This window comes from Ambystoma mexicanum, chromosome 1p, assembly GCF_040938575.1.
Source record: "Ambystoma mexicanum isolate Mex_15411 chromosome 1p, UKY_AmexF1_1, whole genome shotgun sequence".
In the NCBI taxonomy this organism is placed as follows: domain Eukaryota; kingdom Metazoa; phylum Chordata; class Amphibia; order Caudata; family Ambystomatidae; genus Ambystoma; species Ambystoma mexicanum.
In genome coordinates, this window is record NC_090921.1 from 367595412 (window position 1) to 367620263 (window position 24852).

The 24852-nt window shown below is 44.5% G+C and overlaps 1 protein-coding gene across 1 annotated transcript in view; it reads right to left on the reverse strand.

The window, feature by feature from the left end:
• The window catches only part of CILP2 (cartilage intermediate layer protein 2), a 246031-nt gene that overhangs the window by 194364 nt on the left and 26815 nt on the right, over nt 1-24852 (reverse strand). Inside the window, exon 2 of the mRNA XM_069649049.1 lies at nt 10644-10742. Coding sequence (XP_069505150.1) covers nt 10644-10742 — 99 coding nt within the window. The remainder of the gene's footprint in view (nt 1-10643; nt 10743-24852) is intronic.

The window sequence follows — 24852 nt, forward strand, 5'->3', positions numbered from 1 at the left end:
TTAGAACATAATGTATATATTTTTTTCTAGGTTTTCAAAATGTGCCTTACTCTGTCAGACAAGTGTCACATTATTCTTGCAACTACAAAGTGTGCACAAAGTGATCATAGGAAATTAACGCTGTAACATTAAATAACGTCCTATTGTTGATAGCCTTTATTGCCAAGAATACACATCATTTTGCCTCTAAAAATGTGTCCCCTTCTGGTTAAAAATCAATGATCTGTTTCTTCTGTTATCATCAAGGCATTTTTTTATTTTGCTTGTTGGTCACTGATTTGTTTTGGTAGTGCTGCCAAACCTTCACATTTGGTAATGTATGCACAAATACTACTAATTATCAACAAATTAAGCAATATGCCCCGAGCAGCGTGGGCATTACCAAGTCAGGTAAAGACCCGGGGCCCATAGTTATAGGCCTGAGTGAAGCTAGGGCCTTAATGAAGGTCCTGGGGATTACCTGACTCGATAATGCCCCCGCCGCGAGAGGAATATTGCTATTAGTACCCCGGCCCGCAACACTGGGGCACTAAAAGCATTTTTTTCTGCCCTGAGATGCTGCAGCGTTTCAGGACAGAAAAAAAGTGATAAAGAAAATGGCTGCCGGGAAAGGGAAAACAGAGTCTGTTTTCCCTTTCCATGGCAGCCATCGGGAGCAGACGCGCTGGGAACAGAATTGTTCCCAGCACGTTTGCTCCTGAAAGAGGAGAAATCAGAAGGTAAATGGGTTTTGGAGGGTGGGGAGGTAGGAGGAAAAAAAAAAACTAAGTCCCCGGCGGGGGGCGATGGCAGTTTCTCAGCCGTGTGGAGGCTCGGAGCAGGGATAGCCCCACGCACCCCGCCGGTAACAATGGCCGTTGATACCCGGCCGAGGGATTCCCGGCCAGGTAACGACCCGGCGATAGCCAATCAAAATGTGTTTTACATTCTGGTTGACACTCGGCGGGTACAAATAGAACATAACAAATGCAATTGGAGACCCTGCAGCCTGGTACTAACATGTGCCAGAACACAGGCACCCTCAGCAGAGTCTATAGTGTACTCTCACCTCCCCCTCTACAGTGATATGGTGACTTTCCTACAGGACACACATGATGACAATATATGTTTACAAAAAACATGCCTCTGTCACTGTTGCTCTTATTCTACTTTTAACTGTAAAAAACACAGCAACCCTTAGCCCACTCCTTTAAGATTTCTGTGTTTTTCTCTGGTTGTGCTGCTGTTAGAAATGAGGGGTGTTCCTAACAACCACGCACCTGACAGCACAACTCTCACCTAGTGATAGACGCAGCAACATAGAGTGAGATTAAAAGAGTGTACAGAGATAGAGAGAGACATAGAGCACTAGTTTGGAGTTCAATTTTGTTATTAATTGTGAAACCTCTGTCAAAGGCACTACCTACTAGGACTCGGCTAATTTACTATTCGAACTCCAGTCCTAGCATATTTTCAGGAAAGCACTTGGTGGTGGGATTGGACAATTCTTTCATGTTGATACTATGGTATGTAGATACTAAATGCATGATGACTTTATTGCAGCAGATATTTTTGTTGATGACATTTGTGGTGGTGAAATTTTGTGGTCACAATTATGGATGGAGAGCAGGCAAGATTTATTATGATTTATTTCTCCAAAAGTTAGATTTCTTTTCCATTTACGTGCATCAGAATTATTTCCGCTCATTCTCACATGACAAAACTGGAAACTAAAGCCTCTAGAAATATACTCTGTGTCGATATAAAAAGGGTGACTAATTGCAAGCAGTTTCCTTCATTTCATTTGTCTGGCATGAGATGTAGTAGCAGCCACTGCACTATTCTTGAATGTCTATTTTTTCATTCTGTCATATGAGTCCATTGCATGATACCACTATGGGGAGTTTCCTTGCCCTGCACTAGAGGGAAGACCACTGTACTTGGGAGAGGACATCTACCGCTGTTTTCAGGGAATTCCCAAACTTCAGGTTTGTGCCCAGAAGACCAACTGATATAATCACTTTTCCCCATGCAATGCCCAAGGACAATGCCACCTCTTCCGTTGGGCGGGCAGTCGATACTCAGTCAACAATAATCCTATTGAATAAAGTGTGTGATGCATCCTAGAGCTGCACTTATAACACAGTTTAAAGGCCTCATTATCTGTTTGCCGGTATCCCGCTGGTAATTCCGGCAGGATACCGACAAACGGTATTACCGTTCCCGCCGCCTGATATACCAGAATTACTAACATGTTACAGGTGGAGGGAATACCGGTAAACCCCCATTCCCTGGAGTCCAGGATGACCAGTGCTGGTGATTCTGGCTGTTCTTTGCCAGCGGGGTGCCTGATAACCTCCAGCTCTTGGTGGGAGGTCAACCAGGGTCTCCCACTGGCAAACGTGTACTCTGCCGGTCCGAAGAAGTTTAGAACATCGAGTGGAGATAAGAGACTGGAAACATTAAGTAAAGCAGTTTCTGTGGAGTGAAGAGGATGGAAACCGGATTGACAAGGGGAGAGTATAGAGTATGAGACAGCATAGGATGAGATTTGGGTATAAACAACACGTTCTAGTATCTTGGAGAGATGGAAGAAGAGTAATAGGATGAACGTTAACAGGAGAGGAAGCACCATGGAAGGTATTTGCATTGAAAACTATATCAATTCTCGTAATCAAAGCCAAAGTGGGGGCAGGGGGGGGCGAGTTGTCTTGCTCATTTGTGGCACGAATAAACCAGCCTCTGTTTTTAAAGAGAGAGCGGGCATATACACTGTGAAACAATGAGTCTGCAATCCCCCCTGCAGCCCTGGATAGCTGTAAAAGGAAACAGGAGATGATATTTCAGTAGTCCCTATGAGGAATGTATGGTAGGTGGCAGGGCACAGTTTAGCAAGATGCTCGTCAGTACATTGAGGGTAGACATCACACCAATGAAATTAGATGATACGCCATATAATGCCAACCTATTGGTTACTTCATTGATTAGCTTACTGATTCAAGCCCCCTTGACCTCAGTGGCTTTTGCTTAGTCTAGGAGAGTTTTGGAAGACAGAGCATTCTGTTGCAGATTATAGCTGCCTGTCTCCTGATTTCATCAACAGGTCTAGTGAGACTGTCTGCAACTTGACATCCAAACTTGGGGAACAGACTGCCTCCAATTGCTCCTTGAAATCTGTGAAAGGGCTTAGCCGAGCCTCATACCATTGCCTGAGCGACCCAGAATATGCTGGGACACTGTTCTAATCATCCCCACCCGCATCATCCCTGAATCGCTGGCAGCATTACTCTTATCACCACCAAAGTGTCCCAGTCTGCCACGTGAAGATGACCCGGGAAGGAGTCTGAGTCATTACATCCCCAGATGAAAACATCGTTGCGACCAATAATATTTGAATTCCCCTACTTATCAGCAATCTCAACATATTCTAGGACTGCTATAGTTCTATAAACCAACTCAAGGCATGTACTAGGTGGAGAAAGTGATGGCTAATGGGAGTAAAAATATATAATTACCCCAACAATGTTTTTGCTTTCGATATAATGACTTGATACACCCCAGGAAGTCTATTCTACCAAAGGAAATATATCCCTGTGCTCTGAATATTACATCACCAGGCTGCCAATAGCACCTTCCATCTTGGGCAAGGCCTGCCTCCATCGGGAACTGCAGAAGGGATTGCCTAAACATATAATGACTAGATACCCCTCCCCCCTCCAGACTGGCAAAGAAGAAGAAATAACACCACTCTAGTCATCCCCACCTTGAGCACCACAGGATCCCTGAAAAGGGTCCCCTGCTATTATCTTTCCAAGCAGGATGGCCTCCCTACTGGACCACCAGATAAAGGACGGCTGGGAACTGGGAAAGGCTCTCACCTCCTTTCTTCTATGCTTCCCTTGTACTCAAAATTGACTCATCATCCACACAATTGCCCTTATCTCAAGTCTCTCATTCGAGTCAGCTTTTGTCCAGTTCTTCGACTGCCCATTCTTCACGCCACAGACTCGCCCAACTATCTGCTGGCCGCTACCATCCTAATTTTAAGTATCGTCGGTAGCAACTGGCCTACTTAATCTCTGTGTTAGTCACTACAGGCCTACTTGAAATTTATATTTGCAGCTTCTGGCTTTGGCCACTGTTGACCTAATTGTAACTACTGTTGGTCGCTACTGGTTATTTTTGGATGCTACTGGCCTGACTACAGAAACGTTCATTGGTTGGTACTGGCCTAGTTACATTTGTTTAACTGCTTGCTACTGACCTTACTGTGCATGTTTTGGGACATTACTGGCTTAATTTTAACAACTGTTGGTCACCACGGGCCTACTTGCATATATCATTGGTCTCAAATAGTCTTGTTGTATTTATTGATGGCCATTACTAACCTTCTGTATTTGTTGTACTATGTAACACCACCATGGCCATAAATGGCCTGTATAGCTGCTTTCTGCCACTAGCAACCTAACCTGAAAATGTATTCCCCTACACTTACCTGCTATCACTACCCTGTCTCTGACTTGTATTTACTGAATTCCTCATCGTTGGAGGCTCCAGTCAACCACTAACATGACACCCCACCTACCTGCCCCCTCTATATTCACACTTTGCTACTGCCACACTCATCTGACCTCTGTCTGTCCTCATACCAACCTTCATGAAAATACACCCCTCCTTGCTGCTTTATCATAACTTTCTTCCCACCTCCCACGAAGCACCCCGGGTCCGCGCTGATTACCCCAATCTAATTTTATACATCTCTCTTGCCTCCCTCTTGGATTCAACACTCAACTGACCTCCGTATCCCTCCACCAAACTCACGCCATAGACCTGGAATGGCCAATCACTGTGTAAGGAGACTGCCACCCCAATCCATCACTTTAACTCCCACATCCACCAACACGTGGCTATCAAAGAATCCTTGACCACACCCAAGACACTGACACAGCATAAGCCTACCTTCTTCCACTCCATTTGCTTATCAAAGAAGGGTTCCAAGGATGGTGTCACCTAATCATCAAAGGCACACCATCCACCATGGTTTCCTACTACTCAACTTCATCCCCTCTTTCAACACCTTGCTGTAGAACTTCGTGTGCCACCTTTCCTCACCATAATTCCCAATTATTGCCTTCCCAACCCCCACCTCTAAGCTGAACCGCTTATTCCATGACTTGGACCTCTTTCGTGAGTGCCAACCCACTGAAGTTCTAACAATACGTAGTCTCTCAAGTATTACTAAAGCCCACCGTCTTCAACTTCACTTCCCCATTTCTGACTTTTCTGTAATCTACCCACACCGCTCCTACTTTCCACCTCTAATTAGGTCTCTGATGTAAACCCAGTGCCCTGGTTACAAGAAGCCTCTCCGCGCACCCTTCTGTGCCCTCAACTCTGCCAAGTCATGCAACTACACAAAGCTCATCTCCTCATCCTTTCGAGTGTCCCCTGTGACTTATCTAGGACCCTCAGGTCCATACTTGAAAGCCCTGTGTAATTTTCCTCTTTCTCTGCAGATGACTTTTCATTCTATGTTTACAAATGCATTCTATCAGAAACCTCACTCTCCCTCCTTTTCTCCTCCAGCCACCACTCCCACCTCTTCCATTCTCCCTATGTTCTCTCCAGCAGCCTGGCTAAACTGGCCTCCCTCCTTCAGTCGCCCAACGCTTCCTGGGCTCCTGTAGATTGATTCATGTGCAAGCTGGTTAAGAAACCGGCTTCCCTTAGCTTCGCTAACTTGAGCCTTCTCTTCAGATTCTAGATATCCTCTGGGATCTTCCCAACCTGCTATAAAGTAGCCAATGCCCTACCTCTCCACAGAAACCTACAGCTTCCCCCAACAACCATGATAAACACAGCTGACCTGTCTGCCACCTTCCCCTCTCCTCTTACATCCATCAGCGTGTGGTGTTCAACCACATCTCACCTACCTGGAAACACATTGATTGGTTTCCACAGCTCCCACTCCATGAAGGTGGTGCTCGTGCAGTGTCTCGGGCGTGCCTATAACCTCCTCACTATTGCTGGCCACTTCCGCTTTTCCTCAATGCTCGTCCTTGCTCATCTCTCCATTGCCTTCAACACTGGTGACACTGGCCTCCTCTTGACTCTCCCTCACCTCGGTGTTTAGGGCACTGCCCTTGCCTGCATTAGTTCTACTTGGATGCTGGACATCCTCTGTAGATCCTCTACCAGTCAGGGTTCATCAAGCGGCCATGGTTGTCCCTCTTCTATTCAGTCTTTGCACTGCGTCCATTTGGTTCTCATATCCTCTTTTTGCTGATAAGGCCTAATTCGTATTCTCCTTCCCCTCTTCTATCTGGGTACATTGTTCCCACGCCACAGGATTGATTATGATCTCAAATATAGCAGTTCATTACTTTGGCATCTACAGCTGCGTGGTTTGAGCTCACTATTCCTGAAATCACCCCCTTCTCACATTCTGCCCCATGTATTACAGCCCATGCCTCCTCGTGGGATTCTATTTTACAGGGTAGACCACTTTTCTGCTCACGCACACTTCAAACTGCCTGCGATCTACGCCCACCGCAGCGCCACTCCTCCACTTGCAATGGCTGCCCATGCATAATCACGCCCTCTTCCTCGTTTCTTTTCTCGAAATCCCACAGGCTGCCCCTCATCTGAATGGCTCCCCGACATGGTGCTTTCCACCCACCCCGCTCAAAGCGCTCTCTGGATCTCCTCCACCTCTCCATTGTCCATTCTCCTTCACCCTCCTAGCCCCTGCCACAGGAACTCCCCACACCTGGCATCGAGTCTCACCCTCTCTTTAACCTGCGTCAAGGATGCCCAAAATGGCCCCTCTTCTCCTTGAAGGAGCTCCTCATCCGGCATTTGTCTTTCTGCTCTACGCTTAACCCCAGTGCTCGGCCATCTCCTGTTCACAGATGTATACAGACTGCTATATATATGTACATATCCCATACTCTCAATACCTTGTATGTGTTCTCAGTGCTGCCCCCTCCTGCGTCCTCATTATCTCCCCAGTGCACACAGCTATTAGTATTAATGCAATGTACTGGCCTTGGTGGTAGTTAGTAATTGTCCCTATAAGCATATGCTGGGGAACTGTCTGGGGCTTTCTGCTCCCAAGAGTACTACACACAAAAAAGTGATTTGAACGGGTTACATTTCTTCCAACCCACTCTTCTTACTGTTCTTTTCAATACATGGGCCGGTCAGGGGGAATTGCATTTGGCTGCGTGTAATTTTTTCACAACAACTCATTTAATCAAAGAATACTTTAGGAAGTTTTTCAAAGCCAATGAATATGGAGATTCAGTCTAGCCGTGCCATGGGGCGTTTTAACATGAGTTCACTTAAAACGACTGTTATGACCGCTCCTTTTGTAAAACTGTTTTCACACTATAATATTAACTGAGGCTAAAATGAACACCATCCGCCTACTCCAAATGTCTGACTTGTGTTACCTTAACATTGTCAGGACTTGAAATATTTCTACATCTCTGAACTACAATTCCAAAACAAACACGCTCCTGAAGATGAACACACCACAAGGCAACACAATTGAAGCTTCATGTGGCCTCACGTAATCCATGCCCATCCTGGAATCTCACACACCAGTGTGGCAGCCACCAGTGACACTCATGGAACAATAAAAGGGAGTTTGTGTGGAGCTTATTTTCGATGAGCACGTAACGTGAATGAATGGTGTAAAAGCCGAGGCTTTCATTCATTCACGTTACGGTTCACTTTCCAGGATTTGTATGGTGGATTGGTGGATAAGAGGACCGGAACGCAACTCGCATTTCCACCATCTCCCTCTACGCTGTATAAATGCTCCCAGTGGCGTTGCTAAGGGGGGGCTAAGGGGACTATAGCCCCTGATCTTTTGGTTGTAGCCCCGGATAGAATCTCATGAGCTACAGCCAAAAGACTAGCTAGCCCCGGGTCCTAACAGCTCCGACATCAGCGTAGCCCCGGGTCTTTTCCAGACCTAGCAACTCCAATGAATGCTCCAGCATATACATTCATACTGGCGCAAATGCTGGAGAGCCCTATGGGGTCTGCCAGCTTTATGCACGAGAGGAACCCATAGGAATCTATTGTACACGCTGCCTGCCATGTTCATGTGGCGGGCAGGGTGTACAATTGCAATAGAACGCTGCCCGACATGCTCCCATGCCGGGCAGCATTTACTCACTTTGCACGGCAGAGTACAAAAGTGCAGGGCAAAAGGCCATTTTCACTCTGTTGTGCAAATGACCAAAAAAATGTGGTGGGGCGCCACCTACGTGTATGTCTAGACGTACAGTCTGTCTGCTCCCAAATTAGTCATTTGAGGAACAAGAGCTCCTGCATTTTCACGGGGGACCCATGGACAATTTGAAGTGGGTGACATTCCTCACTCTAACCAAGCTTTGTAGTCCTCGTTCCTGGGGTCTGCCATATGTCATATATGGACTGACATGAGCAAGCGGTGTGGCTCATTTGAATCGAGGGTTTACAGCACCTACTCAGATGATGATGTCTTTTACGATATATTATTAGTCTCATTGTTTACGCAATGTTATGGTTCTGTGTTTTATGATAAACGAGCAAAAATAACTATGGGCCTCATTACGACCCTGACGGTAGCTGTGCCGGTAAAAACAGCACAGCTGCCACCGGAGTTGTGTTTTTTTCTGGCGTCTGGCTTTGGGGAATCACCGGGGCATTACAGCCCCGGCGGTCCGTGAAGCCAGAAAAGTAACTCCCCATTCCCATTCGAGTCCCATAGGACTCAATGGAAATGGGGAGGACAGAAGCACCAGCACCGTGTGCAACAATGCTGCTGCTTCTGTCAAAGTCTGCGAGCGAGTGCTGTTCCGCCCGCTAGGTCAGACCTGGTGGGCAGAAAGTAATTTGGTTCGCAGACGTGTACTCTGCCAGTCTGGTAACAACGGTCCGGTGAGCCTACCAGCATCGTTGTTACCGGACCTGCAGGGTCGTAATGAGGCCCTATGTTATTTTATTCATAGTCTTATTGAGAAAAGTACCCAGAGTAGTTTGCATTTGTATTCAGCAAAGAAACCTGCAAAGGATTAAAATGAAAGATGATGAGGCTCCCACCTTCAGAAACATTCTGAAAGATTGGACCAAGAAGCGAGAGGTGGTACTCCCTTTGTACCCAAAAGATCATTTACTAGTAGCTCATGTACCCTAAGATAAAGTTTGAAGGGTCTGTGCAAACCAAAACCCAGAGCCATTCTCTGGCAGATAGGAGCGAGGATTCTGTATGGTGAGTTTTGTTTTTCAGGCTGGACACTTTTTGGCCAGTGGCAGCCAGTGGTACTTTCTTCTCAACAAGAACCTTTTGGATCACAAAAACAGTGCCAGAAACTGGAGGGCCCACTGAATTCATGACATGCAAAGGAAATCTCATGGAAAGACTAAGGGAGACATGGCAGGTTATTCCAGCGTTTATAAAGGGAAATCTCATCTACCAAGGTAGATACTGCAGAATATCTCAGCGTTTAAAACAGAGAAATTTCATGGGAAAACCATGGTTGATACTACAGGATATAACAGGGAAACCTCAAGGGAGGACCAAGGTAAATACTGCAGGATATTCCAGCATTTATAATAGGAACATCTCATGGGAAGATGAAGGTAGATATTGCAGCATATTCCCGTTTTTATATCCAGGAAATCTTATGGGAAGACCAAAGTAGATACTGCAGGATATTCCAGGGTTAATAACATGGAAATATCATATGAAGACCATGGTAGATACTACAGGATATTCCATTGTTTATAACAGGGAAATCTCATGGGAGCACCAAGCTAGATACTGAAGGATAGACCAGCGTTTATAACAGGGAAACCTCCTGGGAAGACCATGCTAGATTTTGCAGAATATTAAAATATTTATAACAGGGAAATCTCATGAGAAGACCGAGGTAGATACCGCAGGATATTTAATCGTTTATAACAGGGAAATCTCATGGGAAGACCAAGGTTGATACAGCAAGATATTCCAGCGTTTATAATAGGGACATCTCATGGGAAGACCATGATTGATACTGCAGGATATTCCAGCGTTCATAACAGGGAAATCTCATGGGAACACCAGGGTATATACTGCAGGATATTCCAGCATTTATAAAAAGGGAAATCTCATGAGAAGACCATACTAGATTTTGCAGGATAATCAAGTTTTTATAACAGGGACATCTCATGGGAAGACCAAGGTAGATACAGCAGGATATTCCATCGTTTATAACGGGGAATTCTCATGGGAAGACCAAAGTAGATATAGAAGGATATTCCAGCGTTTATAACAGGGAAATCTCATGGGAATACCAAGGTAGATACAGCCGGATATTCCAGCGTGTTTACCACGGAAATATAATAGGAAGATCAAGGTAGATTCTGCTGGGTATTCCAGCATTTATAACAAGTAAATCTCATGGGAAGACCATGGTAGATACTGCTGGATATTCCAGTGTTTATAACAGGTCTGGCTGGGCAGTCTAGAAAAAGGAGTTTGCAATAAAGTGATGGAGGCGGAAGTGTGTCTGTCGGGCATTGGTGGACAAATTGATGTGCCCATCCTCTAAACCAGCTGGAAACACTCAAGCCTGGTGTCAAGATTGCTCCTGATGTCAGTGGTTGGTCAGTAAGTGTGTGGAGGTTACCTGTGGTGTCGATGTTTAGAAAAGATGGCATCCCCTTCCGACGGCCGCTGGTCAAGTGCTTCCGGTTTCGGGGCTTAGGGTCCTGTTCCTTGATGGCAACTGAAAGAAAAAAAGGAGTCTATTGAAACAGCTATCAAGATCGTATGTAGGCCGCCCTCGGAAGAGACAGCAGAAGTGCAAGCTCCACACATACACACCAGGTGCTGCTCTGATGGTTGCAGTGCAAGCATCGCTCACACAGCAAGGCCAGGTACAGCTATGGTGGCAACAGTGCAGTTTTCCTCGTAGACACAGACAAGGTGCAGGTTAGGGACAGCTATGCCGGCTTCCCAGACGCACAAAGAACAAATGAAACATGCACTATGGCACTGCAGTTTCCTACTCACATAGGTAGCAATAGACATAGGTAGCAGCAGTGGAACCTATATGCACATACACACATTGAATATGGGTACGACAGAGAGCTGGCAGCAGTGCAAGCTTCTCTGGCTAATGCGGAAAAGGTTCAACCTGGAACGCAGCAGTGCACGCATCTTCCACACACAGAACGGTTGCAGCTCGAGCAGCAGCAGTGAGGGTTTCTCTCGTGCACCCAGACGAGTTACAGCTTGAATGTGAACAGTGAAAGTTTCCCTCATGTGAATAGATGAGGTGCAGCTTAGGGGACACCAGTGTAAGCGTCCCTTACACACAGAGAACTGGTGCAACATGGACAGCAGCACTGCAAGCTTCGCTCACTCACGGAACACTCACAGTCTAGGCAGCAGCAGAGCAAGCTTCCTTCATAGTTCACACAGATAACCAATACAGCCTTGGTAGCAGTAGAGCAAGCTTCCTTCACACACAGAGAGCCATTACTGCTTTGGTAGCAGTAGAGCAGGCTTCTTTCACGCACAAAGAACTATCACTGCCTTGGTAGCAGTAGAGCAAACTTCCTTCACACACAGAGAACCATTAGAGCCTTGGCAGTAGCAGAGGAGGCTTCCTTCACGCACAAAGAACTATCACTGCCTTGGTAGCAGTAGAGCAAGCTTCCTTCACACACAGAGAACCAATAGAGCCTTGGCAGTAGCAGAGCAGGCTTCCTTCACACACAGAGAACCATTACAGCCTTGGCAGCAGCAGAGCAGGTTTCCTTCACACACAAAGAACCATTACTGCCTGGGTACTAGCAGAGCAGGCTTCCTTCACACACAGAGAGCCATTACAGCCTTGGTAGCAGCAGAGCAGGCTCCCCTCACACACAGAGAGCCATTACAGCCTTGGTAGCAGCAGAGCAGGCTTCCTTCACACCCAGAGAACCATTACAGCCTTGGCAACAGCAGAGCAGGCTTCCTTCACACACAGAAAGCCATTACAGCCTTGGCAACAGCAGAGCAGGCTTCGCTTACACACAGAGAACCATTACAGCCTTGGTAGCAGCAGAGCAGGCTTCCCTCACACACAGAGAGCCATTAGAGCCTTGGCAGCAGCAGAGGAGGCTTCCTTCACAGAAAATATGTACTTATTTAAATGTTTGGTTGAGCGCTAGATCACATCACCATGCGGCCATGTGCAAGCTCTTCTTCACTAGGTGGACACTGTAACCATCAAAGTTTATAATGTAAATGATCACAATGTGAACCCTGGAAATCTATCATACGATTGGGGCTCTGATCAATTCTGCCTGTGAAAGTTCTAGGTGTGGAACCACCTGCCCTCCTAGCTCAAGTGTATACTGTGTCTGTGTGAAGGAGAGCCAGCGGGGCAAATCACCCTGGGAAAAAGAGAACTTCATAACCAAGTGTCAAAACATTGGAAGTTCCAAAATCCAAACATTCTTTTAAAAGGTTTTAGATATTTATCTGTGGGCAAAGATATTAATTCCACAGACATAATCCATGCTATCTGCGATCCTAATTTACCACTCTCATCCCAAACAAGACTAAGTACTAAAGAATTCTGGGGAAGATCTGTGTGAACTAGGCATGCGAGTATCTCATGTCTAAGTACAATCCCAGCACTACTTACCTCAGTATTTGCTTCAACAAATGCCAGGGCTAAAGACAATAAACCTTTCCAATTCCCAGGCTCAGCATGTAGAGCTCTTGTTCTCAGTGGGCAGCTGGATCTGTGCTGTGTCTAAGGAAAATGTGACAGACTTCACAAATGACACTGGGGGTCACATGACCTGGCCCATGGCTCTTCTCTGAGATGAAACCAGCTTTGGGAACATTGAGGAGGGAGATGCATAAAGAAGTGACAACAAGGCCAAGAGAGTTGAGGGATCTATTAAGTCTAGACGCAGGAGTTGAGGACGGGGGTGTTGGGGGAGTGCTACTGGTGAGGATGACACATTGCCTTAACTTGTTGCCATCCCCAACTATGGTAGCCTCCACATTCTCTACAAACAAGTGGAAAATGGAGAGTTGAAGCTTGCCATTGAGGAGGAGAAAATTGCTCTTGTGAGGGAATGACTAGAAGACCTGTGTGATAAGAAGATGAAAGAATTGGACTGGATGTCTGCGTACTGTCCCTGAAAGTATGGACTCCTGCTGACAAGACAGTGTACTTGGCAAGTAAATGAAGCCAGTGGCTAACCTGAATCAGGATGGCCCGCATATCTCGAGCGGGCTGAGGAGCGATGTCATTCTGTGGGATCTGATCCCGAAATCTAATGAAGATCTATTACTAACAGCATATTGATCGATTATGTGTATATATACGCACGCATGCATGCGCGCACGTTAGTGTATTCCACATTTGTGCTGCTTGCGTGTTAAGGTGCTCATTTTTGTGACTTGTCCTTTGGATCTACTAGAGCAGACCACCTATGCCACAAGTTCGCTTTCATCGGCCGCTCTGTTAGATTTGGGCAATTTCCTGATCTACAACTATGAGCGACCCCTGTGCTTCTTAGCTTCTGGCCAGGAAATTAGAGTTAATGGCAGCCACCACGTACGTGTATAGTAGGTGAGTGGGCACATCTGCTTGTTCCTGAATTATTCAAAATGACTTGTTTCAAAATGTTTTAGTATTATTCAAGATTGTGTGAGTGGGGTGCAAACAAAATCGTGCCCCGTGCTGGGCAAAAGAATATAACTGCAAAAACTGGACCAAGGTTGCCTAGCCATCGCTATGGGCTGCACTCCCTAAGAACCACTAACTGGTATTCTTAAGACTTTGAGGATGTTTGTTGATATCCAATGATGCCCATCAGAAATCTTCCAATAATGCTTCTTTCTATAAATTGTATTTATTCAGTTGATCATGAATGCATATGCGTAAAGTGCCAACGCGTTTCTGACTGTGACGAGTCCTTCATCAGGGCGTAAACTCCATCATCTGTTTATCCTGTTTGCCATTCAAGATGATGGTTTTCCGTTTTGCAAGGGCGAGGTAAACTTAGTGTACGTGCCATCATTACAAATAATTCTACCACTTTCTCCTCTTTGTACAGGTGTAAAATGCAGGCAGAAATGTATGCAGATCTTCTCCACCTGCATCTGCATCCAAATAGGATATGGGGTTAGAAGCTGTCTATTTACCCTAATGAAGCCGGGAAACATGCAGAGTGTATCGCTTGGCCGTGCCCATTCCATTAGAGAAATCCAAAAAGAAATTGCACAGAGCTGAACAATAACAAGTGGGTATTTAAAAAAAGGTAGCAGGTGCTCCTCTCCAGAAAGAACATGGCATGATAACCAGTTCTGAGTTGAGAGTTTGCAGCACATGCTTTTTGCTCACTGTACCTTTCACAGATGGGAAATATCCATTTGCATATCAGTCTTTGTCCCGGCCACATGAGCAGTCCAGCACCGAAATGCTATGGCAATTCCTCTCTGAACAAGAGTACCAAAAGCAACCCCATACACGTGTTTCAGCCTTGGTGGACCTCATCAGTGAGGTGAAGCTTTGTCTCTCTGAGCACAGTGAGCAGGGAGTCCACGTCTGGTTGCCCCCAGGTAACTCAGGGTGACCAACCACAAGTTCCTTGCAAATATTTAAAAAAAGGTAGCAGGCGCTCCTCTCCAGAAAGAACATGGCATGATAACCAGTTCTGAGATGAGAGTTTGCAGCACACGCTTTTTGCTCACTGTACCTTTCACAGAAGGGAAATATCCATTTGCATATCAGTCTTTGTCCCGCCCACATGAGCAGTCCAGCACCGAAATGCTATGGCAATTCCTCTCTGAACAAGAGTACCAAAAGCAACCCCATACACGTGTTTCAGCCTTGTTAGGCCTCATCAGTGAGGTGAAGCTTTGTCTCTCAATGTGGTTTACAACCACTGAACAGGTTATCATGCCTTGTTCTTCCGAGAGAGGGGTGCCTGCTACCTTTGTTGAATAACAAGTTGGGTTAGAATTTCTGTGGGGGTTTTCCGATCCATGCAATTTTGACACCCCATCAAAATGAGTCTGTGAATGCACTTCCTGTTATCAGGATATCCAACAAAACCAATTTTAATGCAGTAGATCTAAATGGATGTTTTCATAGCCCAGGGTTATACTGAAAAGCTAGCCTGGTTGTGGCTCTGGAGGGCTAGAAGTGGAAACCACAAATTCAAATGTGATCTTTCTATTTTAGGGCATAGTAAGTATTCATGGCTGGATAATAGACAAAAGCAATGCTTTAATCCAGGCATGGATGGCCATACATGGATTATGCCTCAACGGAGATAAAACAGAGATTCTTATTCTTGGCCAAAAAAACACTCTAGCTCAGTTAGATCATCCCTATTCTAACTTTAGCATTGACAACTGCATCATCCCAGTACTATCTTCTGTAAAGACACGTGGGGTTCACATTGATGCCTCATTATCCATGAACAAGCAAATCAGTGCCATTGACTCTGCCTCTGCCTTAAGTACCAAAGTCATTAATGCCATAAAACCCTTTCTAACTAAGGACAACTGTCTCTCAATAGCCAGAGCCACCATAGGTGCTAAGCTTGACAATTGCAACGCTCTCCTAGCAGGCACCTCTAAAAAAACATAAACAGACTCCAAATCAGCCAAAATAACTCCTTAAGAGCAGCTCTAAGTATCCCACGAAGAGTTCACAGCACTAATGCGAGGCAGGCAGCTCACTGGCTCACAGTCAAAGATAGCACCACCTTTAAAATCCTCACTACCACACACAAGTGCCTTAACCTTACCGCACCCTCCTACCTTTCAGACACACTCTCCAGAACAATCTCAGCTCGGCCCACCAGAACTTGCTACACCAATCAACTCACTATCCCGCACATCAACAGGGCTAAAGCAGGAGGGATAGGCTTCCCATATTTAGCCCCGATGCTTTGGAATGCACTGCCCACCCCTCTCAGAGCAGAAACTTCTCTCATCGCCTTTCGTAAAAACCTGAAAACTTCCCTATTCAACTAACAACCTACCTTCCCTCCTTTTATCCACCACATCACCATTTCCTATGCAAATTGTTTTTATATAAACTGCTTTTATATAAAATGTACAATATGTATGTCTGCTTACAACGTAACTAAGCTCCGTCTCACTCTCTGTAACAAGCACCATGATGCCTGCGGGCTGTTGCGCGCTGTACAAATTTGAATGAATAAGTGAGATGAGAAATCAGGGGAGGGGTCTAACAAGGGGGTGTGGCCTAAGTGTTGGCACATGGCTTAAATAGCGCTTGGTGTGGCCTACAGGGGCGGCAGGCAACATAGGCAAAGGCAAAGGACTCCTGCCCCAAACAATACATCATGAGACCCTGACCCTGACCCTGTATTTTGAGTCACTGGTCTCTAATATCTTTCTATACATCATTCACTGTCTCACTCAGTATATAACCACTGCCGCAACTGTCCTTCAGCTCATTTACATGTATTAATTGGGGACTCAGATAGCCCGAGCAGCATCCCTGCTCAGAAGCAGTTTTAGGAAACTATCCGGGTGCTGCTGCATCTATCCCTGGCCCACTTAAGCCCTAGTGCTACTCACTTTGCCTTAGTGGTGGTAAAACACAACTCCTCATCTTTGGCTCTTCTTAACATTATATCATTCAAAGGCTTTCCTTTGGTGATTCTACTTCAACAGATCATAAAAAGCTAATTCCAACTCCACATCTTGAAAAAGATCCTTGCATTCCATAAAGTGGCCAATGACTAGAGAGGCCATATTTATTTTCATGCCTTCGATTATTGTAATGGTGTCTGCAGTGGCATTCAAAATTATTCGTAATAGGTGCAGAAACAGACCGAGATTGATTTTGGGCCTCAGTATTTGAGAATGCAGTCCTCGGCACTCAATCTCTCCATTGGCTCCGGATTTGAAAAGATGACAGTTCAAAATTCTGGGTTTCAAATGAGCCAGCCAAATACCTTTCCTGACACATCAACCCCTACCACCTAATGAGATCACTCAGAGCTTTGTCAGCGAAATACTTTGAACAACATCAACCAATGGTCAGACAACCCAGTTAAGCAAGCATCCATTCACGAAGTAAACAGCTGAGCTGTGCCCCAACATCATAGATTCTAAACAAAATAGGTCCTCATCAATATACATATTCAATAAAATGCTGCACACAACATTGGCAAAGCAATAATCCAGTTCTGTCAGGAGGAAGCAGGCAGCCAGGGATATGAAACTATAACAGCCTTTATTCAGGAAGAAAAAAGATAATATAGCTCAGGGTTCCAATATAGCTTTCTTCTTTTGTCTGTAGTAAGGATGAGCCTTGCAAAGGTGACGGCTAGTCTTTGAATGCCCAGAGCGTCTCGGGGGTAGCTCTCTCTCTCTCTTCTCCGATATTCTGCAAGAGATTGGGAAAAACACACACAGCCCGTCATTCGTTTCACCCTTATATAGGGGCTGGAGTCGGCTGGACCAATCAGGAAGACTATGTTCTGTTTCTCTATAAATATCCCCATAAGCGCCGCCCCCTTTCTCTTTGATCGAAGGTTGCCACACCGCCTTACCCGTCACTGCCGGAAAAATGTGGGGAACCCCCGTCTCCAAGCAAGCTGGCACCGCCAAGGCTCCCGGAGCGCTGCAGCTCAACAAGGAAGGTGAGTGATTAGTGGGGAACCGGGGAAAAGTTACTGTTTCGTTAATGTCTGTTGCATTTTCCTTCTGTGTTAGAAGGCGAACTGCGTGGTATGCAGCTGGAGGGGACGCGTGAGTGCGTACGGCACTGTTACCCTTGGTCCTTTCCTCTCATTTATCAGGAATGATGTCCAAGAGATATGTAGAAAACAGGGGAGCGGGTACTGCTGGGGCATTCTCATTCGGGTCTCCTGTGACCTCAGCTCCAGGTGTCTCGCTGCCGTCAGCCTCATGTTGTTTAGCCCCAGGAAGCCAGAGACATCGTTGTTTTTCCCTCTTTCGGTGTTTCGCACTGAGCGGGCTCTCACATTGTCTCCCTTCGCTACCACGATGTTCCAACTTCGGCAGCCCCTCCGTCTGTCCTTTTTCCTTGCACTCCTCCATGTTCACTTCTTTCCGTTCACAGTCATTAACACCAATAGCATACTTTAGATGTAACTCATGCTATGGAATATCTCCAGGGTAGAAGCAACTGGAAATAAAATGGCAATTGAGAGAAATAGATTTCACGTGTGGATGTCTAATAGAGCAACATAGCATTGGGCAAAACCCTGAATGCAAACCCAGAATACAGAAACTCTGATTCTTCAAGCCGCGTAATTATACGTTAGAAGGGTGAAAGAAGACACATAAGCAATACCCAATCCAACACCTGTATATAAATTAGTATGAAATCCCAAAAAGCATGAATTTTGGAAATGTTCTTCCAGACCAGAAAGATTAGAGAGGGAGTCAATTTATGGGTCTATGTCATTTCTTTCGACCACCCTGTTTTCAGAAACTCCCTCATAATTAGCAAAGGTTACTTTATTTCTTTATTTTAGTTATTTTTTAATAGGGGAATCCATGCCAATAAACGTGTTGCCCTTCCCCTTCCACCATTTCCCTTGCCCCCTGTTACCCATCTTATTGTTTCTCTTTTCCCTTTTTTCTCCTAACTTACCTTTCCATACCAACTATGACAGAACGCCCACCCCAATACTGAACGACCACCCCAGCCTTTTGCAATGGTGCAAGAGAACTTAGAAACCGGGAAGCCTACTTATCCTATTGCCTTGGAGATTAAGCAGAAACAAACATGGTGTCCAATGGATGAGAGAAAGGAATCTGGAGAATCTGGGTTTATTGCCTGCAGCCTGACAACCATCAAAGGACACTTTTAACTGTTTGGATGGGCCAATGCTCTAATTGCGGACAACCGCAATCAGTCTTGTTCACAAAAAGCGACTACCATACACCACTGGTTAGTGTTTATATTAATCCCAGCCGGATTCCTGAAGGTGTAGGTGTTATGATCACCTAACCAAAGGAAATAGCATCACTGCCCTCCAAAAGAATAGTGCAGAAACTCAAGCACAAAGATACTGTGAGTTCTGTCAAACCTCGGCGAGTCCTCCTTCTCCAATGAACCCTGGTACAAAACACCTGAGTCAAAGGTTCTCCCAGGATAGACCCCCTCCAGCTTTCAGCTGGCAGCGTATACCTAGGCTAGCTTGGCTAGAATAATTAATGAATCCAGTAGCACTGATGATGTCCCAGCATTAATTTCCACCTGAGAGGATTCCCAGCTGCCAGATAAAAACCCTCAAACCTGGCAGCTTGGAAGCACCAACCCAATGGCAGAAGGCATAGCAAGAGCTCGATGCGAAGCAGGGAGCTCATGGTCTACGAATAGTTTACAACCTCAACTCTGGATGTTTCTAAACACACAGTCTTGTATTGAGGTCCGAATGGAGAGGGAACATTCAAGAATTATCCAACTTTAATCTGATCACCTGGGAAGTGCCCATAGCCACATAGGGCAAACACTCGAAACCACGACCACCCCTCACACTTTATTACTAGAAGGTGAAGACACAGGTCTGGGGCAGTGTAACGATCTGAAGAGAGACCAAGCTAAATGTGAAACCTTCCATCTATGAAATTATTGATGGTGGGTTCCACCAATGGATGAGCCATATGTGTTCAGAATATGGGGGGAGGATGATCCGAGTACTCTTCTTGACTACAAAGAACATGTAACCCCATGTTCTGCCTGCCCTAGATGACAAACTCGCCCAACCAGTGCAAGCTCCCCATGGTGATATATGTAGCTGACATTGTTTACTGCTGCTGGGAACAAAGAACCCGTTTGGTGCACCCCGAAAAGGTCAAGCGTCAGCTTGAACGTGGGACTGAACCCTGTATTTAAGAGCCCAAATCTCCATTCATTGCGTGACATGGACATTTTCTCTCTTTGTGATACAGAGTGGTGCAACAATAGCTATATGTGAGAACGGATGACTGAACCTGCCACTGCAAGGATACCACGGCGGCAAATCTACACCCTCTCTTGCAAGCCGGAGTCGAGCAACAAGACAGAATGCTTCCCGGCGAGACTTGCATGCCAACAAGGCTCCATCAATATCCTCTATGGACCGAGGTCCTGATGATGCACGTATTGTTACTTGTTTTACGCCACACTGCCACGTTGGGGGTAAGGGTTTTTTGAAATCCCTGATTTTTTTGTTTGTTGGTATGCACTCCCAGACCTGAGAGAGCATGAGACACTGCACCAGGCAGTTGATCCTCAAAACACATTTTGAAGATGAATCTGTGTTTCCCCAGTATTTAAAATAACTAAATGAGGGTACTTAGAAATGATTGTATAAGAAATTGTGGAGACACGCCTGAACCTGGAACCCTAAAGTGCATCAGTATTTTCTGTCTAGATCCATCACCTGTGCATGACACATCATATCCTTACCATAACATTGCTAACGAGCTATGGTGAAATGCAGAAATTCACTGAATGCCTTCCATTCGGGAACCTACATCGGAACCATTGGTAATTTGGCCAGGATTAGCGCTGGCAATCGGTTGGATTTACCCTGATCCAGGATTTATCACACATTATTGGCCCTGTGCTAGGTAAATGAGAAGCCCCTCCACCCAACTCAATACAGACCAATGTACCCTCACATCCTGAGGCTCCGCGAATTAGTATATATGCTTTTCCGTTATAGACACTGTTCTGTTGGGGTCAGTGTTGTGAAAATGAAAGTAACACCAAACCAAGTGTGCATTATATGCCTAGTGATTCATGCATATGTGCCTTTTATCACAATCATACCTGCGAAATATAAAAATCTTTGGCCATTTTGGGTTTTGGATTTTGTGTAACCCAGCCAGGAATGCTCATTGATATTATTTGTCCCCTTCCATTTCTGGGAAGGGTATTTCCAAGTAGTACAATGTGAATGAACCAGTCTGTTTCTCATGGAATGATAACCTATCATTTCTTACCATTTCTTAAATAAAGTCTTTCAAGAAAACTAAATAAAATCAATGCAAATAAATCTTCTGATCGTTCTAACTTTGAATAATCTACTTTGCTCAGCAAGACAGTGCAAGGTTCATTTTATGTCTACAGTATCTACTGGAGTGATCGTTAGACTTTAACATTGTCATTTTAAAACATTGTTTACTTTGGTAATACAATTACATCATTGCCTCTTTTTAAAATAGCTTTTTGCTTTGAATAAACACCATTTTGGCTCTCAAAATGTCATTACTTCTTGGAATTGGCCATTCTCAGATTTAAAATGAATAATTTGCTTTTTTGAGCAGACAAGGCAATTTTTTATTCTGTCTGCTGACTACATATTGGTGAATAGTGCTGCTGAACACCCACATTTGATATTGCATATATCTCTTATATATATATATATATATATATATATATATATATATATATATATATATATATCAGTGAAAAAACTTGGTTAAAGGGACGTCATGGTTTAAAGTAAAATCGAAAAACCCCTGAAATTCGGCAGTTATGGTAGGATAAGCAACCATAACTCGCGCCGCCACCGTGCACTTCTAACACTAACACCCAGACATTTGTGATGTCATCTTTGATGTCCTGGGTGTTAGTGTTAGCAGTGCACAGTGGCGGCGCGAGTTATGGTTGCTTATCTTACCATAACTGCCGAATTTCAGGGGTTTTTCGGTTTTACTTTGAACCATAACGTCCCTTTAACAAAGTTTTTTCACTGAATTTCATAGCTTTTTAATAGCGCAACTTAACCATAACGTCCCTTTAACAATGTTTTTTCACTGAATTTCATAGGTTTTTAGTAGCACAACTTAACCATAATATCCCTGACTTCATATACATGTAACATAGAACATACTAACACCCTCGTAGTGATGTTCATGTCCGCGGACTACCGCCATGTCCGCGGACATATCGAAAATCTGAGCGTGGTGAATGTAAATTTAAATATTGTGCCCCATTTCCCCTTTGAAGTTGGCTCCGAAAAGAGCCGTTTTTATTTTTTTTTTACAGATGCTTGACAGACACCTGTTATTTTGTATTTTTTTTCTTGTTTTTTTTTCTTACTTTACTCCTAAAATCTTTACATAACCGTCTCCAAAGCAAGCCTTACATTCCAAAATAGAAAGGCATTTCCCGTAAAAGATCTTCTTTAAAATTAACAGCATTACTGGCATCAATATTCTCATTGTTACAGAAGAACATACCAGCTCTAAGCATAAAGGCACACATGCCTCGGCTGATGACACACCTAGCAATGTTTTGCTGAGGACAAAAAACTGAACTATTGTCCCATATTGCCCTAGGTAGTAATCCAGAAAAAATTACTTTCGCATTTGGAAGGATCTTCATTACGGCTTGAACCAAGCGTTCCAAATTAGCCAACAAAGTAGGGGCACTGACGTTGCCCAAATGGAAAGCACTATAGTGCAAAACTACCACATGCGGACTGCTCATCGTGGCCATATCCTCACAAACTTGTACAATTCCCTGTACATTGCAATCAGGCACAGTGCTCCACACCACCTCCACTCCTTTCACATCAAAGTTCTTTGCAACATGCCTGCATTCAGCGTACTGCTGTAAACCATGCACAAACATATCTCCGAGCACCAACACCCTGACTTTCTCCACTTCTGCCATCTTCACCACACACAGTCTCTTTCAACACAAATCCACAACCTCGACATCTGATTGGCTGATCCGTACAGTCTTCTTTCCATGTTGGATTTCCTGGAAAAACCCGGATGTAGCACGCCCTGTCCACGAACAGCCGCGGTGTCCGCGGACGGCATCCACTTTACTCTCTGTGCCATTCCCTCATTGCATACAGCTAAGAAATCACACAATACGAATAACGTCCTCAGAACACCCCCATTTTGTGAATTTTCGAACATTTCAGGACAATTATCATTTCATCATTCAACATATTAACATTACAAATATTATACTTTCATCTTGTACTCTGCACACAATTCTATGTTTCTCCATTAGTAGCTCAGTATACTAGATAGAATCCCATAATACAATGCTATTTATATCAATGCATCGTTCAAAGCACTAATAACGGTATGATATTTATTGCAATATCCTTGACACTTTTTTTGCAACATTATAGTAAAAGTCCCTAGTACACAAATTCCATGAAAAGTACATACACATGTGATGTCATCAGTGATTTCATCAATGACATTTGCGATGTCATCTTTGATGTCCTGGGTGTTAGTCTTAGCAGTGCACGGTGGTGGCGCGAGTTGTTTTTCATAGCTTACCATAACTTGCGACTTTCAGGGGTCTTTCGGCTGTACTTAAAACCATAACGTCCTTTAAACAAACTTTTTTAATATCACGCAAAAAATATACAAACATGGCGTGCAAAAACCAACTTCTACACATGGCTTTACACAGAATGTTGCAAAGTAAGAATTTATGCTCGTTCACAGTGAAGGTCAGCTGCTTCCATTTTTTTCTCGGGCCCCAGAGAGGCTCACGAAGCAGACTATAAGGTTGTATTGTGTTTTGACCTTGACAGACAGAGATTGTGATGAAAGACTTCTCTTGAAGGAGTGTTGCTAAAACGTAAGAGAAGATAAGGATGAAATTTATGAAACGAAACCACTTTTATATATTATATCACTATGCGAAAGATCGTTGGCACACGCAGAGTCGTATTTTGGGACTGCACCACTCGTAGACAATGGAAATTGCAATTGTACTGTAAGTAACCCTTTAGATTATTTTATACCAAATATAATTACAATAGCGTAGCATTAAAGACCGCTCAAGTTGAACTTGTTCGTTGAAAGTGGCATAATGTTTTCTACCGCGCACTATCACCGCCAAATTGATCCCCTGTTGTTTAGAGGGCTCTGAAAAATGCAGACGACACAGGGTGGGTTAATACAAATAATTTAACCGGTCTATAGGCGGTCAAGCGCTCTACTCGCTGTGCCACTTCACTGTAGCCTGTCAAATGGCACAGCAAGTACAACGCTCGCTTTGACATCCGTGCACAGCTTGCTAATGCAAGTTCGAATCCCGGCAAGGCCAAACTCAGCCTTTCATCCTTCCGTGGTCGATAAATGAGCACCACACACCGTGGTTAATAATAAGCACCGCTTAGATACCTCACGGTTCTTAGCGCTATATGAATGGGAAAATATTATTATTTTATTATTAACATACTCCGTTGCACTATCTTAGATAGCAAATAGTTTCACGCCCTAATAAATAAAATGATGATTTTTAATGAAGATCGGCTGGTGAGACTAATTTATGTTTTTTAAAACAGGTATGTGGCCCCATTTTGCCTATGTCAAGATTTACAGACTCCAGCGGATGGGTTCTTCAGCTGCCAGGTGCAGGTCCAAATATGCAACTTCATGACCCTCATCATTTGATGGGACAATCGCCAAGGATCGATATGCCCTTACGCAGTACTAGCGGCTACAAACAACATACCAACCAATAGGGTGGTCTAATGGCTCGTTTTTGGAGTAACCTTCCGATTATCAGAGCGAACATTTACTGCTTTTATCATAAACCAGCAGCCTATCTACCACAAAGGAACAACGCGTGGCTCCAAATAAACGTTTGCTGATCGACAGTAGAGACAATAGCAAATCGCTGAATATTCACTAAACATTTCATGTGAAATAAATGTACTTTACCAAATGTACAAACCTGCTGTTTACTTTTAAACCACAGTTTCATATTCTGAATTGTGGCGCACTGAGTTATAAGCTGATCTAACACCCTCTGTACCGCAAAGGAACATTGCGTGCCTCAACATGAACTTTTGCGGATCGACAACAAAGACAAATGCAAATTGCTGAATATT